This window comes from Ambystoma mexicanum, chromosome 5p, assembly GCF_040938575.1.
Source record: "Ambystoma mexicanum isolate Mex_15411 chromosome 5p, UKY_AmexF1_1, whole genome shotgun sequence".
Lineage (NCBI taxonomy): Eukaryota > Metazoa > Chordata > Amphibia > Caudata > Ambystomatidae > Ambystoma > Ambystoma mexicanum.
In genome coordinates this window covers 5,943,070-5,966,516 of record NC_090930.1, presented here as the reverse complement: position 1 = coordinate 5,966,516, position 23,447 = coordinate 5,943,070, and the positions used below count along the sequence as shown (strand labels likewise).

Below are 23,447 nucleotides of genomic sequence, written 5' to 3'. Positions count from 1 at the left end.
GGGAGGCTTAGAGAAAACACTCACATGCTTGGGAGGGTTAGTCCCACTACTCTGATCTGATTCTGATGACTTCCCCTTATTCAAATGTTTGTGTGCCTTCTTGGACATAGTTTTATCAGTTTCCCCACCCTCTTTCTCTTTCTGCTTCCTTCCCTCCCCCTACTTACCTGAAGCAGGCTTGTCCTTATGGGACACTCTATGTGAAACCCATAAGTCAGCAGCAATGGCTAGCCTCTTTGGATTTAACCCCTTTGAGTCAGCCAAGTGCTGCTTAAGCTCTGGGCAACAAGAGGCAAACATATTTTCAAGCATGACCAAATGATCATGCCCTCAAAGGTGGTTACCTGATCGCCTTCTATCCAGCCACTCAAGTTTTTCAGAGAATCTGCAACAAAACTTGCATAGGTCATACATTCTTTCTTTTTGCATTCTCTAAACCTCCTCAAGTATTGGACAGGAGACTTCCCAAACCTGATTATAAGAGATTGCTTCACTTTTACAAAGTCTAATCTATCAGCCTTTTACATTTTCATAATGGCACCACAGGCAGAATGGGGAAATCTGTTGATCAACCATACAATCCTGTCAGCATCACTTACTGCTTGTACCTCACATGCATATTCAAAAGTCACAAGCCAGTCAGTTATGCCATTATTCTCGTCAAATGTACTTAAGAGATCGTTTGGTAACCTGGGATGTGAAGAGAACCCAGAACCATCTCCAGATCCTCTGGAAGAACCTTGTGTAGCCTAAATCATGGCAAGCTTCAGCTGGTGATCCCTGTCTTTCTGCTTTTCAACTGTTTCAAATTCCAATCGGGCCACATTTAACTCAAGCTCTTTTTCTTTGAGCCTAAGTTTCTCCTTTTTCAAATTTAACAATGCCTCAGCACCTCAGGTGGTGACAGACAGAACTCCAGAGGATGCACTTTCTTCTTTCTCACCCTCAACATTAGCCACTGCAGTGGCTGCAATTACATTACTGGTTGCCGCTCTTTTTCCCCATTTAGCAAGCGTCGCCCACCTAGGTCCTTCCTGGTTGCTGCTCTATTTCCCTACTTAAGGAGCCCTCCAGCCTCTTTTCCTTTGCAGATGGGGAGCAGGTGCAAGTGGATCTAGGTCACCTGCCATAAACCCCACTGACCTGTCTACCTTCCAGGTTGCCGCTCTTTTTCCCCACTTAGCAAGCCCGGCCCACCTGGTGCCTTCCGGGTTGCAGCTCTTTTTCCCTACTTAAAGAGCCCTCCAACCTCTTTTCCTTTGCAGATGGGGAGCAGGTGCAAGTAGTTCTAGGTCACCTTTCCTAAGCCTCGCCCACCTGACACCTTCCAGATTGCTGCTCTTTTTCCCCACTTATCAATCCCCGCCCACCTGGCTCCTTCCAGGTTGCCCCTCTTTTTCACCACTTAGCAAGCCGCACCCACCTGGTGCCTTCCTGCTTGCAACTCTTTTTCCCTACTTAAGGAGCCCTCCAGCCTCTTTTCCTTTGCAGATGGGGAGCAGGTGCAAGTGGATCTAGGTCACCTGGCCTAAGCTCTGCCCACCTCGCGCCTTCCAGGTTGCCAGTCTTTTTCCCCACTTAGCAAGCCCCGCCCACCTGGTGCCTTCCTAGCTGCCGCTCGTGTTCCCTACTTAAGGAGCCCTCCAGCCTCTTTTCCTTTGCAGATGGGGAGCAGGTGCAAGTGGATCTAGGTCACCTGGCCTAAGCCCCGCCCACCTGGCTCCTTTCATGTTGCCGCTCTTTTCCCCACTTAGCAAGCCCTGCCCACCTGGCTCCTTCCAGGTTGCCGCTCTTTTTCACCACTTAGCAAGCCCCACCCACCTGGTGCCTTCCTGCTTGCAACTCTTTTTCCCTACTTAAGGAGCCCTCCAACCTCTTTTCCTCTGCAGATGGGGAGCAGGTGCAAGTAGTTCTAGGTCACCTTTCCTAAGCCCCGACCACGTAATGCCTTCCAGGTTGCCGCTCTTTTTCCCCACTTAGTAAGCCCCGCCCACCTGGTGCCTTCCTAGCTGCTGCTCTTGTTCCCTACTTAAGGAGCCCTCCAGCCTCTTTTCATTTGCAGACAGGGAGCAGGTGCAAGTAGATCTAGGTCACCTGGCCTAAGTCCCACCCACCTGGCTCCTTCCAGGTTGCCACTCTTTTTCTTCACTTAGAAATCCCTGCCCACCTTGTGCCTTCCTGGTTGCCGCTCTTTTTCCCTACTTAAGGAGCCCTCCTGCCTCTTTTCCTTTGCAGATGGGGAGCAGGTGCAAGTGGATCTAGATCAGCTGGGCTAAGCCCTGCCCACCTTGTGCCTTCCTCGTTGCCACTCTTTTTCACCACTTAGCAAACCCGCACACCTGGTGCCTTCCTGCTTGCAGCTCTTTTTCCCTACTTAAGGAGCCCTCCAGCCTCTCTTTCTTTGCAGGTGGAGAGCAGGTGCAAATGTATCTAGGTCACCAGGCCTAAGCCCCAACCACCTCGCTCCTTCCAGGTTGCCAGTCTTTTTCCCCACTTAGCAAGCCCCGCCCACCTGGTGCCTTCCTGCTTGCCGCTCGTGTTCCCTACTTAAGGAGCCCTCCAGCCTCTTTTCCTATGCAGATGGGGAGACGGTGCAAGTGGATCTAGGTCACCTGGCCTAAGCCCCACCCACCTGGTTATTTCCAGGTTGCCACCCTTTTTCTCCACTTAGCAAGCCCCGCCCACCTGGTGCCTTCCTAGCTACAGCTCTTGTTCCCTAATTGAGGAGTCCTCCAGCCTCTTTTCCTTTGCAGATGGCGAGCTGGTGCAAGTGGATCTAGGTCACCTGGCCTAAGCCCCGCTCACCTGGCTCCTTCCAGGTTGCCGCTCTTTTTCCCCACTTAGCAAGTCCCGCCAACTTGGTGCCTTCCTGTTTGCTGCTCTTTTTCCCTACTTAAGGAGCCCTCCAGCCTCTTTTCCTTTGCAGATGGGGAGCAGGTGTAAGTGGATCTAGGTCACTTGGCCTAAGCCCCACCCTCCTTGCTCCTTCCAGGTTGCTGCTCTTTTTCCCCACTTAGCAAGCCCCGCCCACCTGGTGCCTTCCTGGTTGCCACTCATTTTCCATACTTAAGGAGCCCTCCAGCCTCTTTTCCTTTGCAGATGGGGAGCAGGTGCAAGTGGATCTAGGTCACCTGGCCTAAACACCTCCCAACTTCTTAGCCCTGCCTCTTCCTTACTCCTCTTAACTCTTAGATCAAGGGCGTCTCTCGCAAAGGGCTGATGAAGAAAAGGGCAATTCCTGTTTGGACATGTTCTGACCAGGAGGACCCAGGGCCCGACCCCCTGCTCAGACAGCAGGTAAGCATGTACCAACATGTGTTTACTCCCTCTGTCCCCTCAGGCCATCCCCGCCCCCTGAAGTCCCCCTGTAATGTTCCTTTGTGCCCCCATCCCTTCTTGCACACAGGTGTTGCCTGTTTTGCTTGATTCTTCTACCCTGCTCCGCCCCCCCTCCAGCCTACTTCTGCAGGAGTCTGTCCTGATACATTCTGGATTCACTATCACCGTCTTGTGGCCAATGCTGGATTTGACTTTTATGGACTTCATTGAATCACAGTGTGTCACCCTTTCTGAACTCTCATGCTGGACTTCCTTTGCATCTTGTACTCATGTTGGCCCTGAATCATGCTGTTCCCATCTTCATCTTGTATCCTGGCTTGCAACATTATGTGTTACTACTGACTTCTGCAATTGTATTCGCTCTCCCCTTTGGCTTCTCCACTCTTTTTGACTGCTTACTCTCTGTTCTCTTCTCCTCTCCCTTTTCCTATCTCCTCCCCTCATGCCCTTACTTTCTTCTATGCACTTACTCTATCAGAATTGTCCGTCCCTGTACTTAGTATGATAGCAACCTCAACTATCTCCTCCCCCTCCACTTACTTGTTTTTTTTCCTCTCCCACCCCTCCAGCATTATCTGAAATGTCGTCAGGCCGAGTACGATAGTCGCTTGTTTTGTTCCTCCACTCCTTTTCTGCACCCCTCTCCCTCAACTTTTGTTTTTCTCCTGCTCTACCAGAAATGTCATCAGGCCTAGTACAGTAGTCGCCTGTCTGTTTCCATTTCCTTCTCACTCTCCCCCTCCCTTCCTTATCTTTGCCTTAGCTCTTGCACTATCTGAAATGTCGTCAGGCCGAGTACGATAGTTAATTTCACATCGTTACTGTTCATGGCCAGTAAAAATGTCATTGTATTTTCCCTTGTTCCCTCCCTTGCCTTGAAGCGCTTTTAAACACATTGTGTATAGGTGCTATATAAATAAACTATCATTTCATATCATTACTGGTGCTGGGTCCAGCCCCAGCTCCACTATCAGGACCATTTGCTTAGGCCCAACCTTATTCCTTTTAAAATGCAGAATTTTCACAACCAACTCTGCTTTAGTGCCAGAGACTGTCAAGCCCCTGTCAGCACACAACTTTCTCAACTGATCCACTTTTGAAGCACCTAAAGTGGTGGAAGTGATTATTTCCATTATATTTAATACAGTAGGTGACTTGTATCTACAAGGCAATCAGAAATTATAGTGTTCTGTGTAAGTATAATCTGGACACACCACCAGTGATCTACACTGTGGTACCCAATACAGATCCTTTTCACAAAACACAAAACACCCAGATGTTATGTGGAGAGGGTTTTCCCAAAGCTGTACACCAATTTGTTAGGACTGATTTTCTATACTCTGGCATGGGGGACAGATTTATAGAAGGCCAGCCTATATTGTGACAGGGACAACTCTAGGAAGCTATGGCCAAACCAGTTTAGGTAGCAGTGAGAGGCAGTCTGGGCTAAGTTCTTCAGAGGAGGTGAGCTTGTGAAGGGTCCACAGTGAGGTCACACAATGGGAATTACACATTACACATAGACAGAATGTATAAAAATACCGTTCTTATTTATTGGCCAAAACACATTATGAAAAAATGACTACTAGCATGTAGAGATATCACACAAGACTAATAAAGTAAATTCATCTATACATTCACTTTGTTATAGGGCATAATACATATCAGAAACTCCTACACAGGAAAGGTTAGATTAGTATTATGCACCCAAGGTCCACAGAGATAGTGCCTAACTAGAATTGTCCAGCCCCAAGTTGTCTGGGGCCTTTTGCCCAATAGTTCCAATTAAAGTTCCACAGAAGTTATAAAGAAGGAAAAAATGCAGGCAGGGTCTCTGGGGTCCAGTGAAGGGATCTTAGGGTTAGGGTACAAGTAGAAATAACTACTAAAAGTAGCCCCAACTTTCAGAGGTATTGCGCAAGCAAGCAATGGCAAAGCCAATATTGTTAGAATTAAGGTTTTATTATAAACCCATTGACTTATAATGGGAGTATAGGAGTGGGTTAGTAGCTCTGCAAATTACTCCCTGTACTCCGATTCTTCCCCAGACTTGGCAGGGCAAAGGAAAAAGGTCCGAGGTTGCTTTTCCCTCTGAAAGTGGCAGTCCTTGATTCCCTGGGGTTGCAGGTTCGAGCTGATCTCCAGTTGATGTATTTTACTGTTGCAAGGACTCTTGATCGAAGAATGCAGAAAAACCTGACGCAGGACTACTCTCAGGACTGGACTCAGGTCAGGTAAGTGATTTTGGGTAGTGGTCACCACAGCACAGAGATGCATAAGGACTCAGCAGCTGTAGTCGGACTTTCCCTTTTATCTCGGCGAGATTTCGCAGAGGTTAGCCATGTAGGGCCAGCTGAGGATCCCTCAAGTTTCAGGCCGAATCTCGGAACAGTGACACCAGCAGCACAGTAGCCCAAAATCTAAACTGATCAGCCACAGGACGGTTCCAGGGCACTTCCGAAGGCTTCCTTTGTCAGGGCCCTGAGCAGACATCAGGAGTGGATGGTCCCTACACTCCAAGGGTCCCTGCTTCTTCACAGGACTACTAAAGATCATGAGCAAGAGAGGGCTCCTCCAGGACAGCATCAGAAGTTGTTTCTCCTTCAGTTGTGTCTCAGGTTTCTTCACAGGTCTCACAGCTGGACAGGATACTTGGCTTCTTCAGGTTTCTCCAGGATCTCTGACGAATGGGTGCAAGGGTCCTCTTCTTGTCCTAAAAGCCAGGTAAGAGCAGATGCCCTCACTAGCCAATGACAGGACCAGCCACACACACACCCCAGCAGTGGTCCAATCAGGACCACTGGTGGGAACAATCATGCACACTACTCAGACACACCAAAACCAGTGTATGGATTGGGACCAGACAGTCCTAGCCCCCTTCCTGCCAACAAACACACACAGCCCTCCAGTAGCCCGCCAAAAGCTTCTGCTTTCCCCGACACTGGAAGTCCTTATAAGTATTTTCGTTGCTTCTCAGGCCAGGAAGAAGGCTAAAGATGGCAAAAGGACAAGTGAAAAATCACGTGACATGGCAATGTTTGATGTGTGACCAGTAGCCACAGTTAGTAGCCAAACGCGGTAAAAACAAAAGCCCCCAAAAGTGAGAAACAGTCACTGCTGCGACCAGCTTATTCTTTTGCACACCTAGAGTAACCAAAAATCCTCTGAGTGTTAGTCTAGGGCAACACCAAAATGTACCCCATTGTACTGCAGCGTAAGCTGCATTGAACAATGATAGAAAGTTACCACAAGTGATACAAAAGTAACCAAAAGTAGTAACACAGTAACACAACTAAGGGAAACAATGTTTCCCAGTACTGACAGCCTGAAGGACATGTCATTTTCCCCATCACATATGAGCAAAGGCCAATGCAGTGAAGCTTAAGGTTTGACTGCTCTGCAATAAGTACAGGTCAGATTCAAAAATAAAAGCAAAGAGTTTGGGGTTCCATAACGATGGAAAGAAAGGTGCAGTAAGGAGAAATCTTTCCTAACACAGTGGTAGCTGCAGCAGAGCAGTACATCTTTACTCTTTGAATGGGTTACAGGAGGTAATAAAGTACGTCTTAAGCACACCCATGAACACATAAGAAAGGCACCACAAACCCCCACATGTGTGTACAAATGGAGGATGCAGGAGCACAGGAGAGTTCTGATGCTGGGCTTTCCTCAGGGCCTGCAGACAGAGACTGTGGCAGTGATAGGACAGGCTCAGCGATGCCACTGAAAACACAAGACCTACAGCAGGTGACCCACAAGTCACTGCACCAAAGAGCAGAATATTTTTGAATTTATCAAAACAAGTTTCATCTTCAGGGGTGACTTTTACTTTCTGAGGCTCAGCATTATTAAGTATTAAGCTCAGTAAGGCTGTGGGGTGAAATATAGCCCCTAAATGCCAGAAATAAAGAGGCCAGAGTGATTTGTAAAATCCCATTGAAGTAAAAGGCCAGCACAGAAATGGTGATGTCAGACATGAGGCCTATTGAACCAAAAACAGGCCTAAATCTCAAAGGAACGAAAGTGGGCTTGAATCTCAAAAGTGCGAAGATATGAGCAATGCATTTCAGCAAGGACAAGAAAGGCATGTTACCTAAAAGATTAAACTTAACCTCCAAGATCCTTGCTCTGCTGCCCTGGAGAGAGAGGTCTAGTTGTCACCCATCAATCATGGCAATTACCTAAAAATATAGAAAGAAATACACTGTTTAGATTTAAACCACAGTGGAGACAGATAAAGCCATGCCTGTTCTTTCAGCAGAAGTGACCTTGAGGTCACCATTCCCATAAAATGTCCATTAGAGTTGCAATCAGGGCCCTCACAGGCCTTGAAGGGGGAGGCGAACATAAACATTAGCCAGCCTCTGGTTGATCACATGCTTAAGGGTAAATGAAACTGAAAGCGAATAAAGAAAAAAATCGCAGTTTAGTTCATAGGAAAATACATATTATTGCATAAAAAGGGCAGTGTATATGCCACAATGGTCATTCCAGACTTTTATTAAAGGTGACAGTAGCCCCATTTGAACCATGCTCAAACATGTATCTGTGATAAACATAACAGAAGTTATTTAGGAAAATGTTATTTGCACCTAACTTTGATTCCAAGAGATTTGAAAGGTGGTGTGAGGGTGAAGGAAATATTTAACACTGGACTGAGTGCTCTGTTTTTCTGTGTCTCCCTCCAGGATGCCAGAAGCTTCTTAAACAGGTAAGGGGTCCAGCTCCACCTTTCATCCTGCTGCAAGGTCTTCCCTGATAGGCCGCCAGTGACATCACCCTCTCATTTCAGGCCCGAGAGTGAGAAACCAGAGGCAGTGCCCAGAGAGCTGAGCGCCTACACCTGCAGTGTCCCACTCCAGCAATATGTCGCCTCCAAGATGGTGGAACGGTTCAGAGGTAAATGGCTGTATGATATTGGATGAAAGGGTGGCTTCCTGCCACCATTGCCAAAACGCACGTTGCTTTCAGAAATATCATAGCCTTGTGCAAGGCGAGACTAGATGCCATGAGCTCATGTAAAGGCGACTACACAGCTCTAGCCTTCAAGGCACTCCTCTCTCTGCTGCAATACAAGGGTTTAGAATCTTCAGCGCCCTGAGGTGTCCCAATCATGAGGCGCCATACAGAGCATCCAAAAAAAGTGCCTTTCTCACATGATGGGGGCGGGGGAGTCACATGAAACATGGTAATATTTCCCAATGTCCTCTAAATAAAACATACTGGATGGTCTTGGCTGCATTATTTTACTTTATCACGATACCATTTGTCTCCAGTTCTGTCTTTGCGCTTGTGATACTTGTGTCTGCTCAAACATGACTCCATCCCCCTGAATAGTGCACTCTTCAGGGGGTTGCAGTAAGTGTTGGACTCAAAGCCTTGCTGCACACTTGGGTCATGTGCAGCTTCTCACGGCCCTCACTGCACTGGGAGAGGCGCTTATAGCAACACCAGCCAGCTCGAGGTGCTGAGAATCTCTTGGTAGGTCATAACTTGTAGGCTTGAGGCAGCTCCTGCATTAGGCAATTTATCTGCCAAAGGTGTCACCCAAAGAGCAGACCCGTACACTCTGGTCCAATCTGTATGGGGTTTTCCTTGGAGCTGGGGGAGCCAGGGATTTCATGAGTGGGGACGAGCCAGGGCCAAGCCTGTGTGTTAGGCCTGGCTCTAGGAGTCCACCACGGGCCGAGTCCATGAACTCCCTGGCTCCCTCAGAAAAAGGAAAAAAATGTAACGCTGCCCTGGCTACCCATCATCAGGGTCTCGTTTATTTTTTTTGCATATGGGCATATAGAAAGAAATGCAACTTTCTTTTCTTCGATGAGCAGTGTTAAGGCCTGTCCACACACGCACACACAAACGACACGGGACAGGGCTACGTCTTAACTCCTATATTTCTCAACTACAAACAGTCCCTTCCGCTATACTCCCCTGCCCCCTTCTTCCCGCCTTCCCCTCTGTACTTGGGTTCGTCCCTCTTAAAGGGCTCCTGCTCCGTTTCCGCTGCAACGTCCCCCCCCTGCTTGCCAGGGAGATTCACGGTCTACATTTGCTCAATAAGGTGTGTAGGTCTCTGTGCTATACACTGTGGGTTGCCTGGCGATTCACGGGTCTCTCCGTCCTGTTCTCTGACTGGTGGATCTCTGGTCTCTTCCGTTCTTGGTTCTTCTTCTTCTTCTTCTATTGTTGTCTCTTCGGCCATCTCAGGCTCTTCTTGGGATAGCTTATGGAAGAGTGAGACATTGCAGGTTATTTCTCCTCCTTCCACTGTCGCAGTGACCATTGGTCGAATCACTTCGGTCACCAGGAGTGGCTCCAGCCCGTACCGCGGGTTTGTCTTCTTTTGCTGCCTTTGCCTGACCAGTACGACTTCGCCGATTGGGAGCTGATGTTCCTTTGCTCTCCTCTTTCGGTCTGCCTACTCCTTCGCCTTCCTTTTCTTCTCAGCATCTCTTTCGCTGATTTCTGCGTCTTCTTCTGGCGTGTAGTCTTCTAGCTGTGGAAGTGGAGTCCTCAGCTTATATTTTATCATCAGTTCCAGGAGTGTCTGTCCAGCGGTTTTGTGTGGGGTGTTTCGGTAACTTCTTAGCTTCTGGCAGATGGCTTGGGCCAATGACGTCTGGTCAGCGGTTGCTTTCTGGCAGATCCTCTTGAGGGTGGCCATGAAGCATTCCACCATGTTGTTGGCTTGCGGCCATAGTTGTTTGATTCTCTGGTGGCGGAAGCCTAGGTGGGCAGCGAACCTGTGGAATTCTTGACTCTGGAAGGGCAGACCATTGTTGGCCTTTACGGTTTTGGGGACACCCCATACACTGAATAGTTCGGCAATCCATCCTACAAAGTGCTGAAATGCTGTGGATGGGATATGTTTTACGAGTGGGAAGCATGAATATTTGTCTATTATCACCAGAATGTGTCCCCCTTCTTCCAGAGGGCCATAGAAATCCATGGCTACTCTTTGCCACAGTTCTTTTGGCAGTGGTACCGTCTGGAGTGGGCAAGGGGGCTATCCACCCCTGCCTTTTGGCAAGGTATGATATGATAGGTTATTTATAACACGCTTAATACCCATAGGTTTATAAGCGTGGACCTGGGGATCGAACCTGTGTTGCTGCGTGTTGTCTTGCTTCCAAGGTGAGCACGTTGCCCCTAGCTATCCTCCCAAAGACGCCCTAATGCAGTGCATTAGGGTGTCCTCTACAATGGTGTCCATGTATGGGAACCATACTTGATTCCTTAATATCTTTTTCGTTTTTACTACCTTCCCCGAGAGCTATGATCACTAGCGCTTTCCTCTGGCTCTTAGGGGCTACTAGGCGGTTGCCCCGCAATAGTGTCCCTTGTTGGTCAGTTGTGGCAAGATCGTTCTGGATCTTCACCACCCTCTGTAGATCCCTTTTGTCCACCTCCCCGTTCACAAACTGTTCCTTGTGAAGGTGTCGCCACTTGTTGGTGTTCGTTAGGCTTATCGCTGCTTGGACAGTGGGGACGGCCCTACTTGTCTGCAAACAACCTGCTGGTGATGGCTGGAGGAAGGGCATTGAGCGATAAGTAAGATATTTACTCTTCTGCTTCCTTCTCCATAACTTCATCCGCCTTACCCTCCGGGTTTCAGGATAGGTAGTCAGATGGATTGGCATCAGCCCCTGGTTAGTGGATAAAGCGCTAGTCATACTCCTGTAGTCTGATGCCCCCCCGGCCGATGCGCAGGGGCATATTTAGTGTTGGTGTTCCCAAACAGGGAGAGCAAAGGCTGATGGTCCGTGATGAGGACAAATTGCCTGCCAAAAATGAAATGATGGAACTTTTCACACACCCAGACCGCTGCCAAGCACTACCTTGGAGTGTGCTTGTCCAATGATCGACAGTGCCCTGCTGGCGTATGCCACAATTTCAGTTCTGCCGTGTTTGTTTGGGTCAATTTGAGCCAGTATGGCTCCCAGGCCAACAGGGCTACCATCAACGGTAAGTTCTGTGTCCCATTCCGGATTGAAGTACGCCAGCTGACGGTTATTGACAAGTTCGCCCTTAATGGTGCAGAATGCTTCCTGGAATTCCGCGTCCCACTCGAACGGGGAGTCTTTTATGAAGAGTTTCCCCGAGGGGGTTCATGAGTGTGGCGTAGTGTGGCCGGTAGCAGGCACAGTATCCTGCCATCCCCAGGAAAGAACGTAGTTCAGCGACACCTTCGGGGGCCTCAAGGTTGATGACGGTGCTTATTTTGTCGATGTCAGCCATGATTCCATGATCAGAGAAGATGTGTCCGAAGAAGCGCAGGCTTCGTTTGTTGATGGCACATTTGGGTCCATTGATGGCTCTGTAAAGGATTTTGCATGCTGATTATGATATGATAAGATATGATATGCTAGGTTATTTATAACGCGCATAATACCCAAAGGTTTCTAAGCGCGGACCCGGGGATCGAACATGTGTTGCTCTGTGTCGTCTTGCTTCCAAGGCGAGCATGTTGCCTTTGAGCTATCGTCCCGATATTTTAGCGCTGTGTCTTATTGTTCTTGGGTAATCGCAAACACTAGGATATCGTTGCTGTAGTTTAGAGCATTGAGTACATGGGAGATCAGCCTTCGGATAGTCCCCTGAAATATTTCTGCTGTAGACAATATTGCGAAGTTGAGCCGCTTGTAGTGGAACAGTCCTTTGTGCGTTCTGAATGTCAAAATTGCTCTGGAAACAGGGTCAACGACTAGCTGCTGATACCCCTGGTTGCAGTCTAATTTGAAGAACCGGGTGGCCTGATTAAGTCTCTCCCTCTGAATTGCGGTGTTAGGGATTCGGCTGTCCACAGGCGTAGACTGCTGTCAGCTTTGGGCACCACTACCTGGGGGGCTCACTCTCTCAATAATGTCATTGTTGAGGAGGAGTTGCAGCTTGTGTGTTACTTGGGCGTGTTGATGGAATCCTATTCTGCGGGGGTGCTGAGGTGGACTGTCGGGTCAATGTGGAGTTTTATGACTGTATCTTTCAGCCTTTCTACCCCTTCAAATAACTTTGGGACGGTGGATTTGAGTTCCCCTATGTCGAGTTCTCATTAGGATAGAGCCCTTAGGATTTGGGCTCCTGGGGGCAGGCCTTGTATGATTTCTAATGGGTCATACTGAATGTCAACTAGGGCTATGGCCCTGGTGGTCTGGTAGCTTTGGAGACATCTCCAGGTCGTCAGGCTGTGGATGACATGAATAGTGGTAGGAGTACCTACTCGTGGTCCTCTGTGTATTAGGTTGCAACGGAATTGGCCTTTGGACTGGAGCGGAAGGGTTGTTCTCCATTGGAATATGCATGCTTGCGACGGGTGTAGGGGATAGGCACTTGCTATGGCATCGTGAATCCCTTCGTTCATGACATTAACTGTTGCTCCGGTGACCATGATGAAATGGTTCTTTAGCCCCCCTATCTCTACTGCAACGTTTGGTGCTGTGCTGTCATATGAGGTGTCGTAAATTAGTTGCAAGTATTCCTTTCTGTACCTGTCGTACGCGTATTAGGGATCTCCTGTTGGGTGTCTTTCTTCATCGGCCGATGGGTTCTCGTAGGGGTCATGAGTGCTGTATTCCTGCTCCTGCTCTTGTTCCAACGCATTATTCGTTTGCAGGTTTGGGAGTGTAGTCGAATGCATCGGAGTATCTTCTCAGCGGGTCAATGTTTAGGTTCTCCTTTGCTCTTATGAACCTTTGGTGAGCAGGATATAAAGAGGTATTCCTGCTTGGGAGTGTTCTCCTGCAATATCTTTCTTGATATGATCGAGGGATGAGTCCTCTTGGTGGGTCGTATCTCCTATTCATCACCGACAATGGTGGTGGTCTGTATGCGGCTAAGCGTCTGTGTTTTTTTCCCGGCACATTGTTCGAAAACGTTTTTCATGTCCACATCTCATGCACATCTGTCCCATAGCCGGGCATTGGCCCTTGTGGGGAAATTCGAAGCCACACCTGTAGCGCTGTCTCTCCGCTGGGGGGCGTCAGTTTGGACTCCGGGGTTCCTGGCGGCTCAGTGATCCGGTATATCGGGTAGGTCCGTGCGGGCTGGTGGCTAGGACTGCAACGGTATCGACTTTCTTTGGGTTCCCCATGGTTGCTGCTTGCACATCTACTCTTTCACATACCCTTGCAAGGTCTGCTATTTCTCAAAGTGGGAGGGGATTCTTCAGCAAGTGTTTACCGAATTGTGAGGATATGCACCCTTCTACTACCCTTCGTCTGATGGCTTTATCGTCATTGACGTTGGCAAAGTTGCATTGTGTCATTTTCTTTTGAAGTCAGAGAATTAATTCACCTATTGTCTCATGTGATAGCTGTGTGCACTGATTGAATGTATATCTTTCGTAGTCTCTGTTGGAAAGGACAATTAGCTTTCTGTTAACTGCAGCATGTTACGGAGAATTCTCATTCTATGGCTAGTTTCCCTCACCTAGTGAGTCCCCCAGCAGCTTTGCTGGATTTCTGGAGTTTATTTTTTCCACTTGGTAAGAGTGTAAGCCTTTTTCCCACTCTCACATGTGATTTACCATGGGTATTTCTACTGATTGTGTGATCTTGGGCTTTGGAGCACACCACTCCATGAGACCCACTTTTGGTGTGTGTTACACAGCACCTTCAGTGCAGTGACACAGGGTTGTCTTTTAGACTTCCCACTGACTCCATTTTTCTGGAGCTGACTACTGTCCCCCAGAAACATGTAAAGTTGCCATTAACTTTATATCGTCACTTTTAAACTACAGACCCAGTACACCCCATCTTACATGGAGTATTGGAAAGGGTTCATTCCTACCCCTTTTTGTCTGTGCCTCTCTGAGCTTTGTTTTGCTCTTTTAACTTTCAATATTGGCTGGTGGCAGCGGTATCTACCCTAACTTTTCTACTGCGATTATATTATATAAAGGTGGTACTGTTCCAGGCTATCATATTAGCCTCGAACATAAGCCTGCTTGACCAAATACACTTTCTTTTGGCTCCGGTTGGGTTAATTTGCCATTTCTTTTTGTTGAAGTCCTTCTTGTGTTTTAGTTTGCGCGGCAAACCAACCAGGTTTGCCTTCTTTGTTCACCGTCTTTTGGCTGGCTTCTTCCAAGAAGCCCTCCTCTTGGCGCCTCAGTGTCTAGTTGGGCTGTATGTGAGGGAGGGATGTAGTCACCCCCTGCACAGGATATCTAGGAAACCCAAGACGCACTTTGTCATGATTGGCTGAGGTGGTTGTCCGGGCCAGACAATCCCCCCTGCTGGGTGATTGGCAGCCAAGCTGTGGGAATGGAGGTTTTTCGCATAAAAGGCAGGACTCTTGGGCTGGAAGTCAGAGTCGCCACTCGAACTACAAGGAACCGAAGAGAAGCGGAGAAGAAGACAGCTGCTGCAACTATCCCGTCCCGGTGAAGCCCTGCTGCAGACCTGAGCTATCTACCCTTCAACAACCAGAGAAGATCCAGTCCGGAGTCTTCTTCTCTTGAGTCTGGTGGGGTCAACCAGCTCATTTTCCACAGCCAGAGGATCCTCTTCTTGGTCTAAATCGCTGTACACTGCTGTAGTGGTCCAGATAGCCATCTGAAGAGCCTCTCCTGTTTTAAAGGAGCGCACTTTTTATTCACCGTCGCCGCTGCTGGCCTCATCCCTGGGTAGTGCAGATCACTCCAGACGTCCTCCTTCTTGTCTCCACGACTGAAACTCCAGGAACCGTGATTCTGCAGGAAACTACAAGGAACAACTGATGTGGCACCAGCTTCTTCAAAGAATAAGGTACTGTGTCCAGCTTCGAGGAACTAGGGTGAACCCTTTTCTCCTCATCCAAGGCTTGCCCTTGTCTTCCTTCCCTCTTATAACTTTTGCTTCCTCTGTTGACAATATCCAAGTACTCTTGGCAACGTTGAATTGTGAACTGTCTGACTGTGTGTTCCTCGACAACTGGAACCCGGTTCCACTTGACACTGGCGCAGGCCTATTGACTTTTATCTTCTTGTCAGAAAGTGTTCTCTGATTCTGTCTGCCTTGACAAAAGTATTGCCTATGATTTTTGTCCCCAACTCCCTTGTGTTAACTCAGGTGCTAAGTGTGTTTTAACTCCGGTAACGTTTCTTCCCGTGGGTACGTGTATCTTTAGTAAGACCGAACTGTCATTACTGTCAAAAAGTTAACGCATATGTATTCCCGGTAACGCCTTTTGTTTCATAACACCGGTCTGTCAAATCCTAAGGTACTTAACTGGAGTTGTTCTGCACAAAGAGAATTGGTTGTGTGTAGGATATTTGAAGTGTGGTTTTAATTTAATAGAAGTGAAGTGTTTTGCAAACAGATGGTCAACAATAAATGTACTTTTACATTTTAACCAAAAACCTTGAGTCAGTGTTTGCTTGAGTCACAGTAATTGTGGTTCCTTTGTGTAATCTCTACTACTGCTCACTTGCTCTTGAGATAGGTCTGGCTGCTCAGCCATTGCTACCACTTTAACAGTGTAGTACAGGCTTGTACCAAAGGTGAACTTGTATTACCACTTGTAGTCTTAATTGTGTGTAGTGCTCCCTAAGGGCACTGCACAGGATTCTGCCTAACACAGCAGTGACACGATGATATATGGTTTTCTCTTGGGTTGGGATGGGGTTCAGGATCCCTTTGATCTCTTTCCCCAAGAGGTTTGTGAAGATGTCCACTTTGTTGGGTGCGTCCTGGTCAGCCACGGCTCTCATAAAGTCCTCAAACTCCTCAATCCGCTCTTCCCATCTCTGGCCCTGGTCATGATGTGTTGGAGCGCAAAGGGGTTGGGGCGCCGTAGAAATGTGGCCCTGGATGTGAGGCTAGCCCCCATGGCGGCGTGCACGCCTGCTTCTGCAGCTGCCTGTGCTCCTTCCGACATTATGCTGGGAGGGCCGTGGCCTTCTGTGGCGGGTCTTGTCCCTCTTGTCTGGGTGATGCCGATGTAACACAGGTGTGTTCTCTCCACGTAGCCTCCTGGCACCTTTCTTCCTTATGTGTTGTCTCCTCTGTTCCCACTCTCTCGCTTGACGCTCACACTGTATGGGTCAGGTGTCTGTGGCTTCCCTTTCACTTTCTCTGTGTTTGCCAAGTCATTTCTGCTTCCCTCTTTTCTTTTTTTTAAGCGAGGCCACGTGTGGCTGTTGTTACATGGCCTCCACTATGTGGTGAGTTGTGCAGTGGGCAGTTCCTGCTGCCTCCTAGCTCTTTTTTATTCTCCTTCTCTGTGAAGTTCCTTTATTGTCCCTTTTTTCTTCTCTCTCGTGTCATAATGTATATGAAAGAGAGGCCGCATGTTGCGTGTAATACACAGCCTCAGTTATGTGGGAGACACGTGTCGGGCACCTCCTGATACTGCTCTGATCCTCCCTCCCCTCCTTTCTTATAACCCCGGGGATGGGCCTCCTTACCGCGGTAGCCTTCAGGGTGGTGGTGTTATGGTGTTATCTTCCCAGTTCTGCAATCGCACTCTGGCACTCGTCTCCTACATCGCGGCCGCATCCCTCTTTGCACGCCGGGTGATACAGTGGTCTCCAGTCACTGTGCCCTCCTCAGTCCGACCTCCACTTCTGCCGGTACTGTCCCTCTTTGCATGCAAGCTGGCGCAGGGGGCCTCCTGCCAATGTCCCCTCTGCAGTTCAGCCCCCTCTGTTGGCCTCACCTTATCCTCCTGGCTGTGCACGCCGTCAGGCAGCCGTCCTCCCTCTGGGCTGCGCGGTCTTCCACCTGCGGCAGTCTGGATGTCAGTGTGAGTTGCAGCGCCTCATCACCAGTTGTTAAGGCATGGCCACACACGCACACACAGATGACACGGGGCACCTTAGGGCTACATCTCAACTCCTTTATTTCTCAACTACAAACGTTTCCATCCTCTATACTCCCCTCCCCTTCTCTCTCCTCCTGCCTTCCCCTCTGTACTTGGGTTTGTCCCACTTAAAGGGTTCCTGCTCCATTTCTGCCACAACAGGCAGCCATGGTGGGGCCCGTGGCAGGCCCGTGGCATCCGGGGGTACCGGCTCTAGAGGAGAATCGGGCTGTAGCCCCAGTTGGAGCCTGGGCCGGCCAAGGCCTCGCCAGGCTCGACCACCTCTGGGATCGGCGCCAGGCCTGAGAGGGAATGTACTTCTGTTCAGGGTACCTGGATGAAGGCTGCAAAGAAGGAGGTATTATGAAGTAAAATGGTTCAATACATGAGCAGAGTAAAGTCTATTACGAGACATGCAGCCATGCCTGGGGCAAATCCAACTACCACACATGGAAATATCTGTCAATGCACCCACCCCACAGGTACACCGCAGACCAGTATACTGGGCCAGGTATCTCAAGGAACACTTACAATTGCAATGGTGCAAACAAGGAAACTCATCTCATGTAATCACTGATCAGTTACCACCACTAACATATGAGCGAGTGGCGCAGGACCCATCCACAGCACCTCCGCTCTACCATGCCAGTACACACCCAGCCCCGTCACAGAAATGTTTGCCCTCACTGGCGGACCATAGCACCATTGCCATTGGGCCTTGGTCATATGGGAGAAGGCAGTGATGGAGAAGTACATGGTGACATCAAGTAGCCGTAAGCATGAATAGCAAACCACTGTGTCTCATGAAGCACATCAGGCAAACATGTTATGATGCCTTCCACATGCATAGTACACATTTAAAATGCAACACACCCATCAGATGTCAGCAGATGATGGTCATTACCAACTCATTTGTGTGAGTGCTGCACCTGATGGAAAGGTCCCCAAGACGTGAACGGCATACACACCCCCCAACCATGGGTCATCCCTAAGTACACCACCTGGGTCTCACTATAAGGAAATGTCAAGTGCAGTCACGATGAATCTGTGGCATGTGACCATGAACACTGTACAGGCCGTGCACACCAGGAATGACAACAATGTTCACAAATACACTTTCCATTGCTCCTGTGCAGGTGATGCTGGGTAGCCCCTGAAGCCGTGGCTCCTGACCCCCATCAGGCAACCAGTCAGCAGGCACGAAGAGGACTACAACCATGCATATGCACACACTCGTGTCACGATTGAGCAGACTTTTGGCCTGTTGAAGGCTCGTTTCTGCTACCTCAGCAGGTCGGGTGGGGCACTCATATACAGGCCTGAGAAGGTGGGCAAGATAGTGTTGGCATGTGCCATGCTGCACAACATCTGTGTCCGGCGCAACTTACCCCTGCCCCCTGACACGGACCTGGTTCCACCAGAAGATGAGGAGGATGATGGTGAAGATGCTGCATGTCGGCCACGGCACAATGTGAATGAAGGACGTGTTCTAAGCCAAACTTTGATTGTACAATATTTGGGTAACACAAGGCACTGGGAATGGGGGTCACTGGGCACTGTTAAGAAATACATTGACACACACTCAAAAGCAATGTCCAGTCATGTGTTTTTCTTATGCACACCAGGTGTATTAAATGATTAAAAACTATGTACAGTGAACAGGAACCAACGTGGACCTCTACCCCTCAATATACAACACACTACCCCCAAATCCCCCAACACGCCCACACACCAATGCCCCCTCCCCCCAACATCCCCACACACCCACACCCCCTCCCTCCCCCAACATCCACACACACCCACAACCCCCACCCCCTCTCACCAACATCCCCACACACCCACGCCCCCCACCACCTGCACCGATTTCAAGTTCAACTGTGTCAGGCTACTGATGCCCCCTATTAGGTAGAGGGGGTTGTTCCTCTGGCTGGTACATACTGCGCAGCGACCTCCTCACCGGGCTTGTCTGTGTTGAACTCACCGGGGTTGAGCTGGGCGATGGTGGGGGTTGTGGGTCGGCCTGTGCATCACAGTGTTGGGCCATGGTGGCAACCAACTGGGTGACAACCTGTGTCAATGCTGTCATGCCATCAAGCATGCGCTGGGCCACACAGTAGACAGCACGGCTTATTGTCCTGGAGTTGTCTTGCATGGCCAGTCGTGTGGCTTCCCAATCTGCGATGTATTGTTTGACCATATCATGCATGGCCTACTGCCGCTCCTCCATGCAGTGTTAGGCAGAATCATATGCAGTACCCTTTGGGAACACCACACACAATTAAGACTACAAGTGACAGTACAAATTCACCTTTGGTACAAGCCTGTCCTACAAAGTTAAGTGGTAGCGATGGCTGAACAGCCAGACTTATCTCAAGAGTAATGTGAGCAGTATCAGAAGTGACACAAAGGACAATTACAAGGATTCAAACAAACACTGACTCAAGGTATCTGAGTAAAGGAATATACATTTATTTACACATCATTTGCAAAACAGTTCACTAAAGTAAAAACAGTAGAAAATCACACTCTCAATATACTACACACCACCCAATGAATTCTGGACAAAGTAAGCTCAAAACGAAGTGAGAGCAAAAGGGCACTCCAGCAATTTAAAAATGAGGGAAAGAACAATGTAATTCAAAAGTAAGCTGCACCAACAAGTAAGTAAGCAGGGCAATCTAGAAAAGGCAACTACGGTGAGGAAATCAAATCAAGGGCCTGAGCCAATGTCAATGGAACAGAGTCTTTACAGAGGATCACACAGTTCAGAGTAGTTTGTGGTTAAGTCTTTGCCAAGGGTTCGGAACGAAGTTGGTCGGAAGAAAAGTTATTTAAAAGAGAAGAAAAGGACAAGCCCTCGGATTCGCGAAAGAATTAAAACACTTTCACCGCGGTTGGAAGGAACGAACAACCGGGTTTGCACAGTACCTTGAAAGCAGAAGAATGCTGTAGCTGAGGCAGAAGTTCCTGGCAGATCCTGCAGGCTCACGGTTCCTGAAGCGACTGTAGGACTGACAGGAAGAAGGAAGACTGGGGGGTCCTGCACTGCCCAGGGAAGAAACCAGCAGCAGAGCAAAGCAACGAATAAAGGGTGCGCTCCTTAAAACCCCAAAACAGGGTCCGGTCCTCCTGGCTATCCGGTTCACAGCAGCTGTGCACAGCAAATTCAACCAGGGGAGGCAAGCCTTGCTTGGTGTTTGACGAACTGGTTGGTCCCACCAGCTCAAGGGAAGAAGATTCCTTGTAGATCTTATCTGTCATCAAAGTTTGGAGATTCGGACCCGGAGCAGGGCTTCACCGGGAGGTTCAGTCCTGGTGGAGGTCCTCTTCTTTCAGCTTCTCTTCGATTCTCTTGATCCAGTGGCGACTCTGCCTTCCTAGTCCCAGAGACCTGCTTTTTATGCAGTTTTCCCCCATTCACACAGCCTGGCTGTCAATCATACAGCAGGGTGGCTGTCCTTGCCGGACAGTCGCCTACCCAATCAAATCATAGTGCGACCTGGGTCTCCAAGGAGACCCTGTGCAGGGGGCCTAAAACCCCTCCTCACATTCACCCCACCTAGACTCTCAGGCGCCTAAGGACAGCGAACAAAGGAACCAAACCTGGTTTGGCGCGCAGAGTAAAACACAAGAAAGACCTTTACCGAAATAAAATAAAAGGGGTCCAGCGGGTTTAAGTTCGAGGCTACCAATTTAGCCTAAAACAGTACCAAGGCTATTTAAGTAAACCGCGGTAGGAATAAAATGGTAGATACCACTGCCACCAGCCAATCTAAAGGGGAACAAAATAATGTTTCATGAGATGCAGACAAAAAGGGATAACTATTAACCCTTTCCAGTACTCTATGGAAGATAGTTTGTACTGGGTCTGTGAATTTAAAAAAGACTAATAAAGTCAATGGCAACTTTACATGTTCTGGGAGACAGTAGTCAGCCCCAGAAAATGGAGTTTTAGTCGGAAGTCTGACAACCCTGTGTCACTGCACTAAAGGTGCTGTGTTACACACAATAAAAAGATGATGCCTATGGAGCAGGTGAGGCTCCACAGTCCATGAACAGATAAAAATGTACAACACAAATCCAAAAAAACATGTAAGAGTGGGAAAAAAGGCTCACACTCTTACCAGGTGAAAAAAAAAATCCTAGAAATCCAGCAAAGCTGCTGAGGGACTCAGTAGGTAAGGGAAATTAGCCATTCTGGAGAATTCTCCCTAACATGGGGATCAATGACCCCTCCAAGTCCCAGGATGGATTCCGCAGCTGGTGGTTGCACAGGAGGTGGTTGTGGTGTCTGCGTGGTTCCGGGGATGCATGCTACCACAGGCATGTCCTCTGTAGCGCTGCGTCCATCAGAGCCATGTTCGGAAGAGAACACTGGTGTAGACGGCATGGTAGGGGTGTGTGGCATTTCCTCAGACATGCAAAAGCCTACGGTGTAAGCATCCTCCAGTTCCTCCTCCTCCTCCTCCTCCACGCTATGTTGTGGAGATTGTGCCGCCGCTCCAAGATCACTCGTGGCCATCGACATCACTGCCACTCATGAACCCTTCTCATCCACCTGAGGTGTATGCTGTGGTGCAGGTGTTTTCTTGATGTCACCTTGGTGGCAGTCGTGCCTTTTGGCAGGGTGCCTTGATGGCACCAGTGTGTTGTTGCTGGGGCTCCTGGCTAGGTATTGGGGCTAGGTGCTCATCTGCTTCTCCAGCCTGTGCACCCTGTTGCCTGGGGGGGCTGTGGCTTGGGAGCGGTGGTATGCTGTGATCAGCCCTTGATGTCGTCGGTCCCTCTGCTCAGGCGTGATGTTGGCTTTTTAGGTGTTGCGGTGTGTTCGACCTCGCTGTCTGATCCTGTGCCTGTGGGGGACAGAGAGGCACGGCATCAGTCATGGGTGAATGTACATCCTATATACATCAATGCTAGTTCATTTAGAGTCCTGTGCAAGTTGGAGGGGCGGCCATGGTGCTTACAGGAGTTTGGGGGGGGGGGGATGCAGTGTTTGGGCATCCTTCTGGTGCAGCCATGATGGGCATGGTGTCTGTTGGGTGGCTGACAGGTGCATTGTGGCTTGCATGTTCTGGCAATGCCTCAGGGGCTGTGTGTCATGTGGTGTCTAGATGTGGGTCTGACGTGATTGCACAATGTGCGTTGTTGCATTGGTGTTTACACTTCGTGCAGGGTCATGGTGGGTGTGTCAAGTGTGCAATCGGCAGTGGTGATGTGTGCACCATGCAATGAGATGGCACATTGGTCGGCTGTATCTTTGTGGTGATGTATATGTGTGTGTATGCAGATGGTGCTTGTGTTTGCAAATGGGGACTCATGTGGTTTGTGTCAGTGGGGTTAGTTGTGTGTTTACATGGCAGGATTGTTGCGCTTTTGTAGGGGCTGGCTTTAGGTGGGAGGTGATGGCCCATGTATTTGCTCTCATCTTGGGATATTGGGTGTGTGTGGTGACTTTTGTGTTACGCTAAGAGTCACTCACTCACCGTCATCCGCCGATGATGGGACTCCCATCTCGGAATGGCCAACACCCTCAATGGCCTCCATATCTATTATGGAGCTGCAGGTTTCCTCCCACCGTGCCAGCTTTATAGGCGATGATGCTCCGCCACCTGTTGCCTCGGCCTGGCTGTGGTTTGCCGACAGGATGTTGCGGACACGCAGCCGCAGATCATCCCAATCTTTCCTGCAGTCTTTAACTGTGCGTGAGGTTGTCCCCATTGCAGAGACCTTCTGCTCGACCTCCTCCCTTATTTTTTTAATTTTTTTTATTGAAACTTCAGCCTGATAGACTCAATGCAAGCATCGAGACCTCAAGCTTTTGTTACAAGTTGTTGATCATCGATGTTGAAAGAAATCCATGTTCATAAAAAAAGAGTGATATACGACCAAGTAGGTATATATATCACTAGACAATCACAGTTTGTCAAGTGGTAGTGAGTCTAAAAAGTTAACTACAGCACAACTCAATTTAATACAGTGACCAGCACTGGCGTAAGTCCACCAGTCTCGATTTCCTTCTGCTGCAGGCATAAATTCACTTAGATGCTGTGTCCGGTGTGCTGCAAGCTGCTCACACTTTGTTAGCAGGTGTTCGGTTGTTTCTGTATCGCTATTACAGAAGCGACACATATTATCATTTTCTTCGTTGATGTGTCGTTGCCGCAGCATCTCTTTTGTTTTGAGCGCGTTTAAGCAAAGTCTCAAGAATTGAGTCCTGTGATAACGAGAGGGACAGTTTGTCAGATACATGCTTGGCACATTCAATTTATGGGCGCTAGGTCCGGAGTCTAAAGTAGTCGGCATTTGGTGACAGTGGTCAGTGTTCT

General features: G+C 48.9%; 1 protein-coding gene across 1 annotated transcript in view; it reads left to right on the top strand.

Annotated features, from left to right (window-relative positions):
* LOC138480667 (uncharacterized) overlaps positions 1–23,447 on the top strand; it is a 248,614-nt gene that overhangs the window by 187,687 nt on the left and 37,480 nt on the right. The window contains exons 4-5 of the mRNA XM_069612340.1: positions 8,028–8,050; positions 8,132–8,238. Of these exons, the coding sequence (XP_069468441.1) occupies positions 8,028–8,050; positions 8,132–8,238 (130 nt within the window). The remainder of the gene's footprint in view (positions 1–8,027; positions 8,051–8,131; positions 8,239–23,447) is intronic.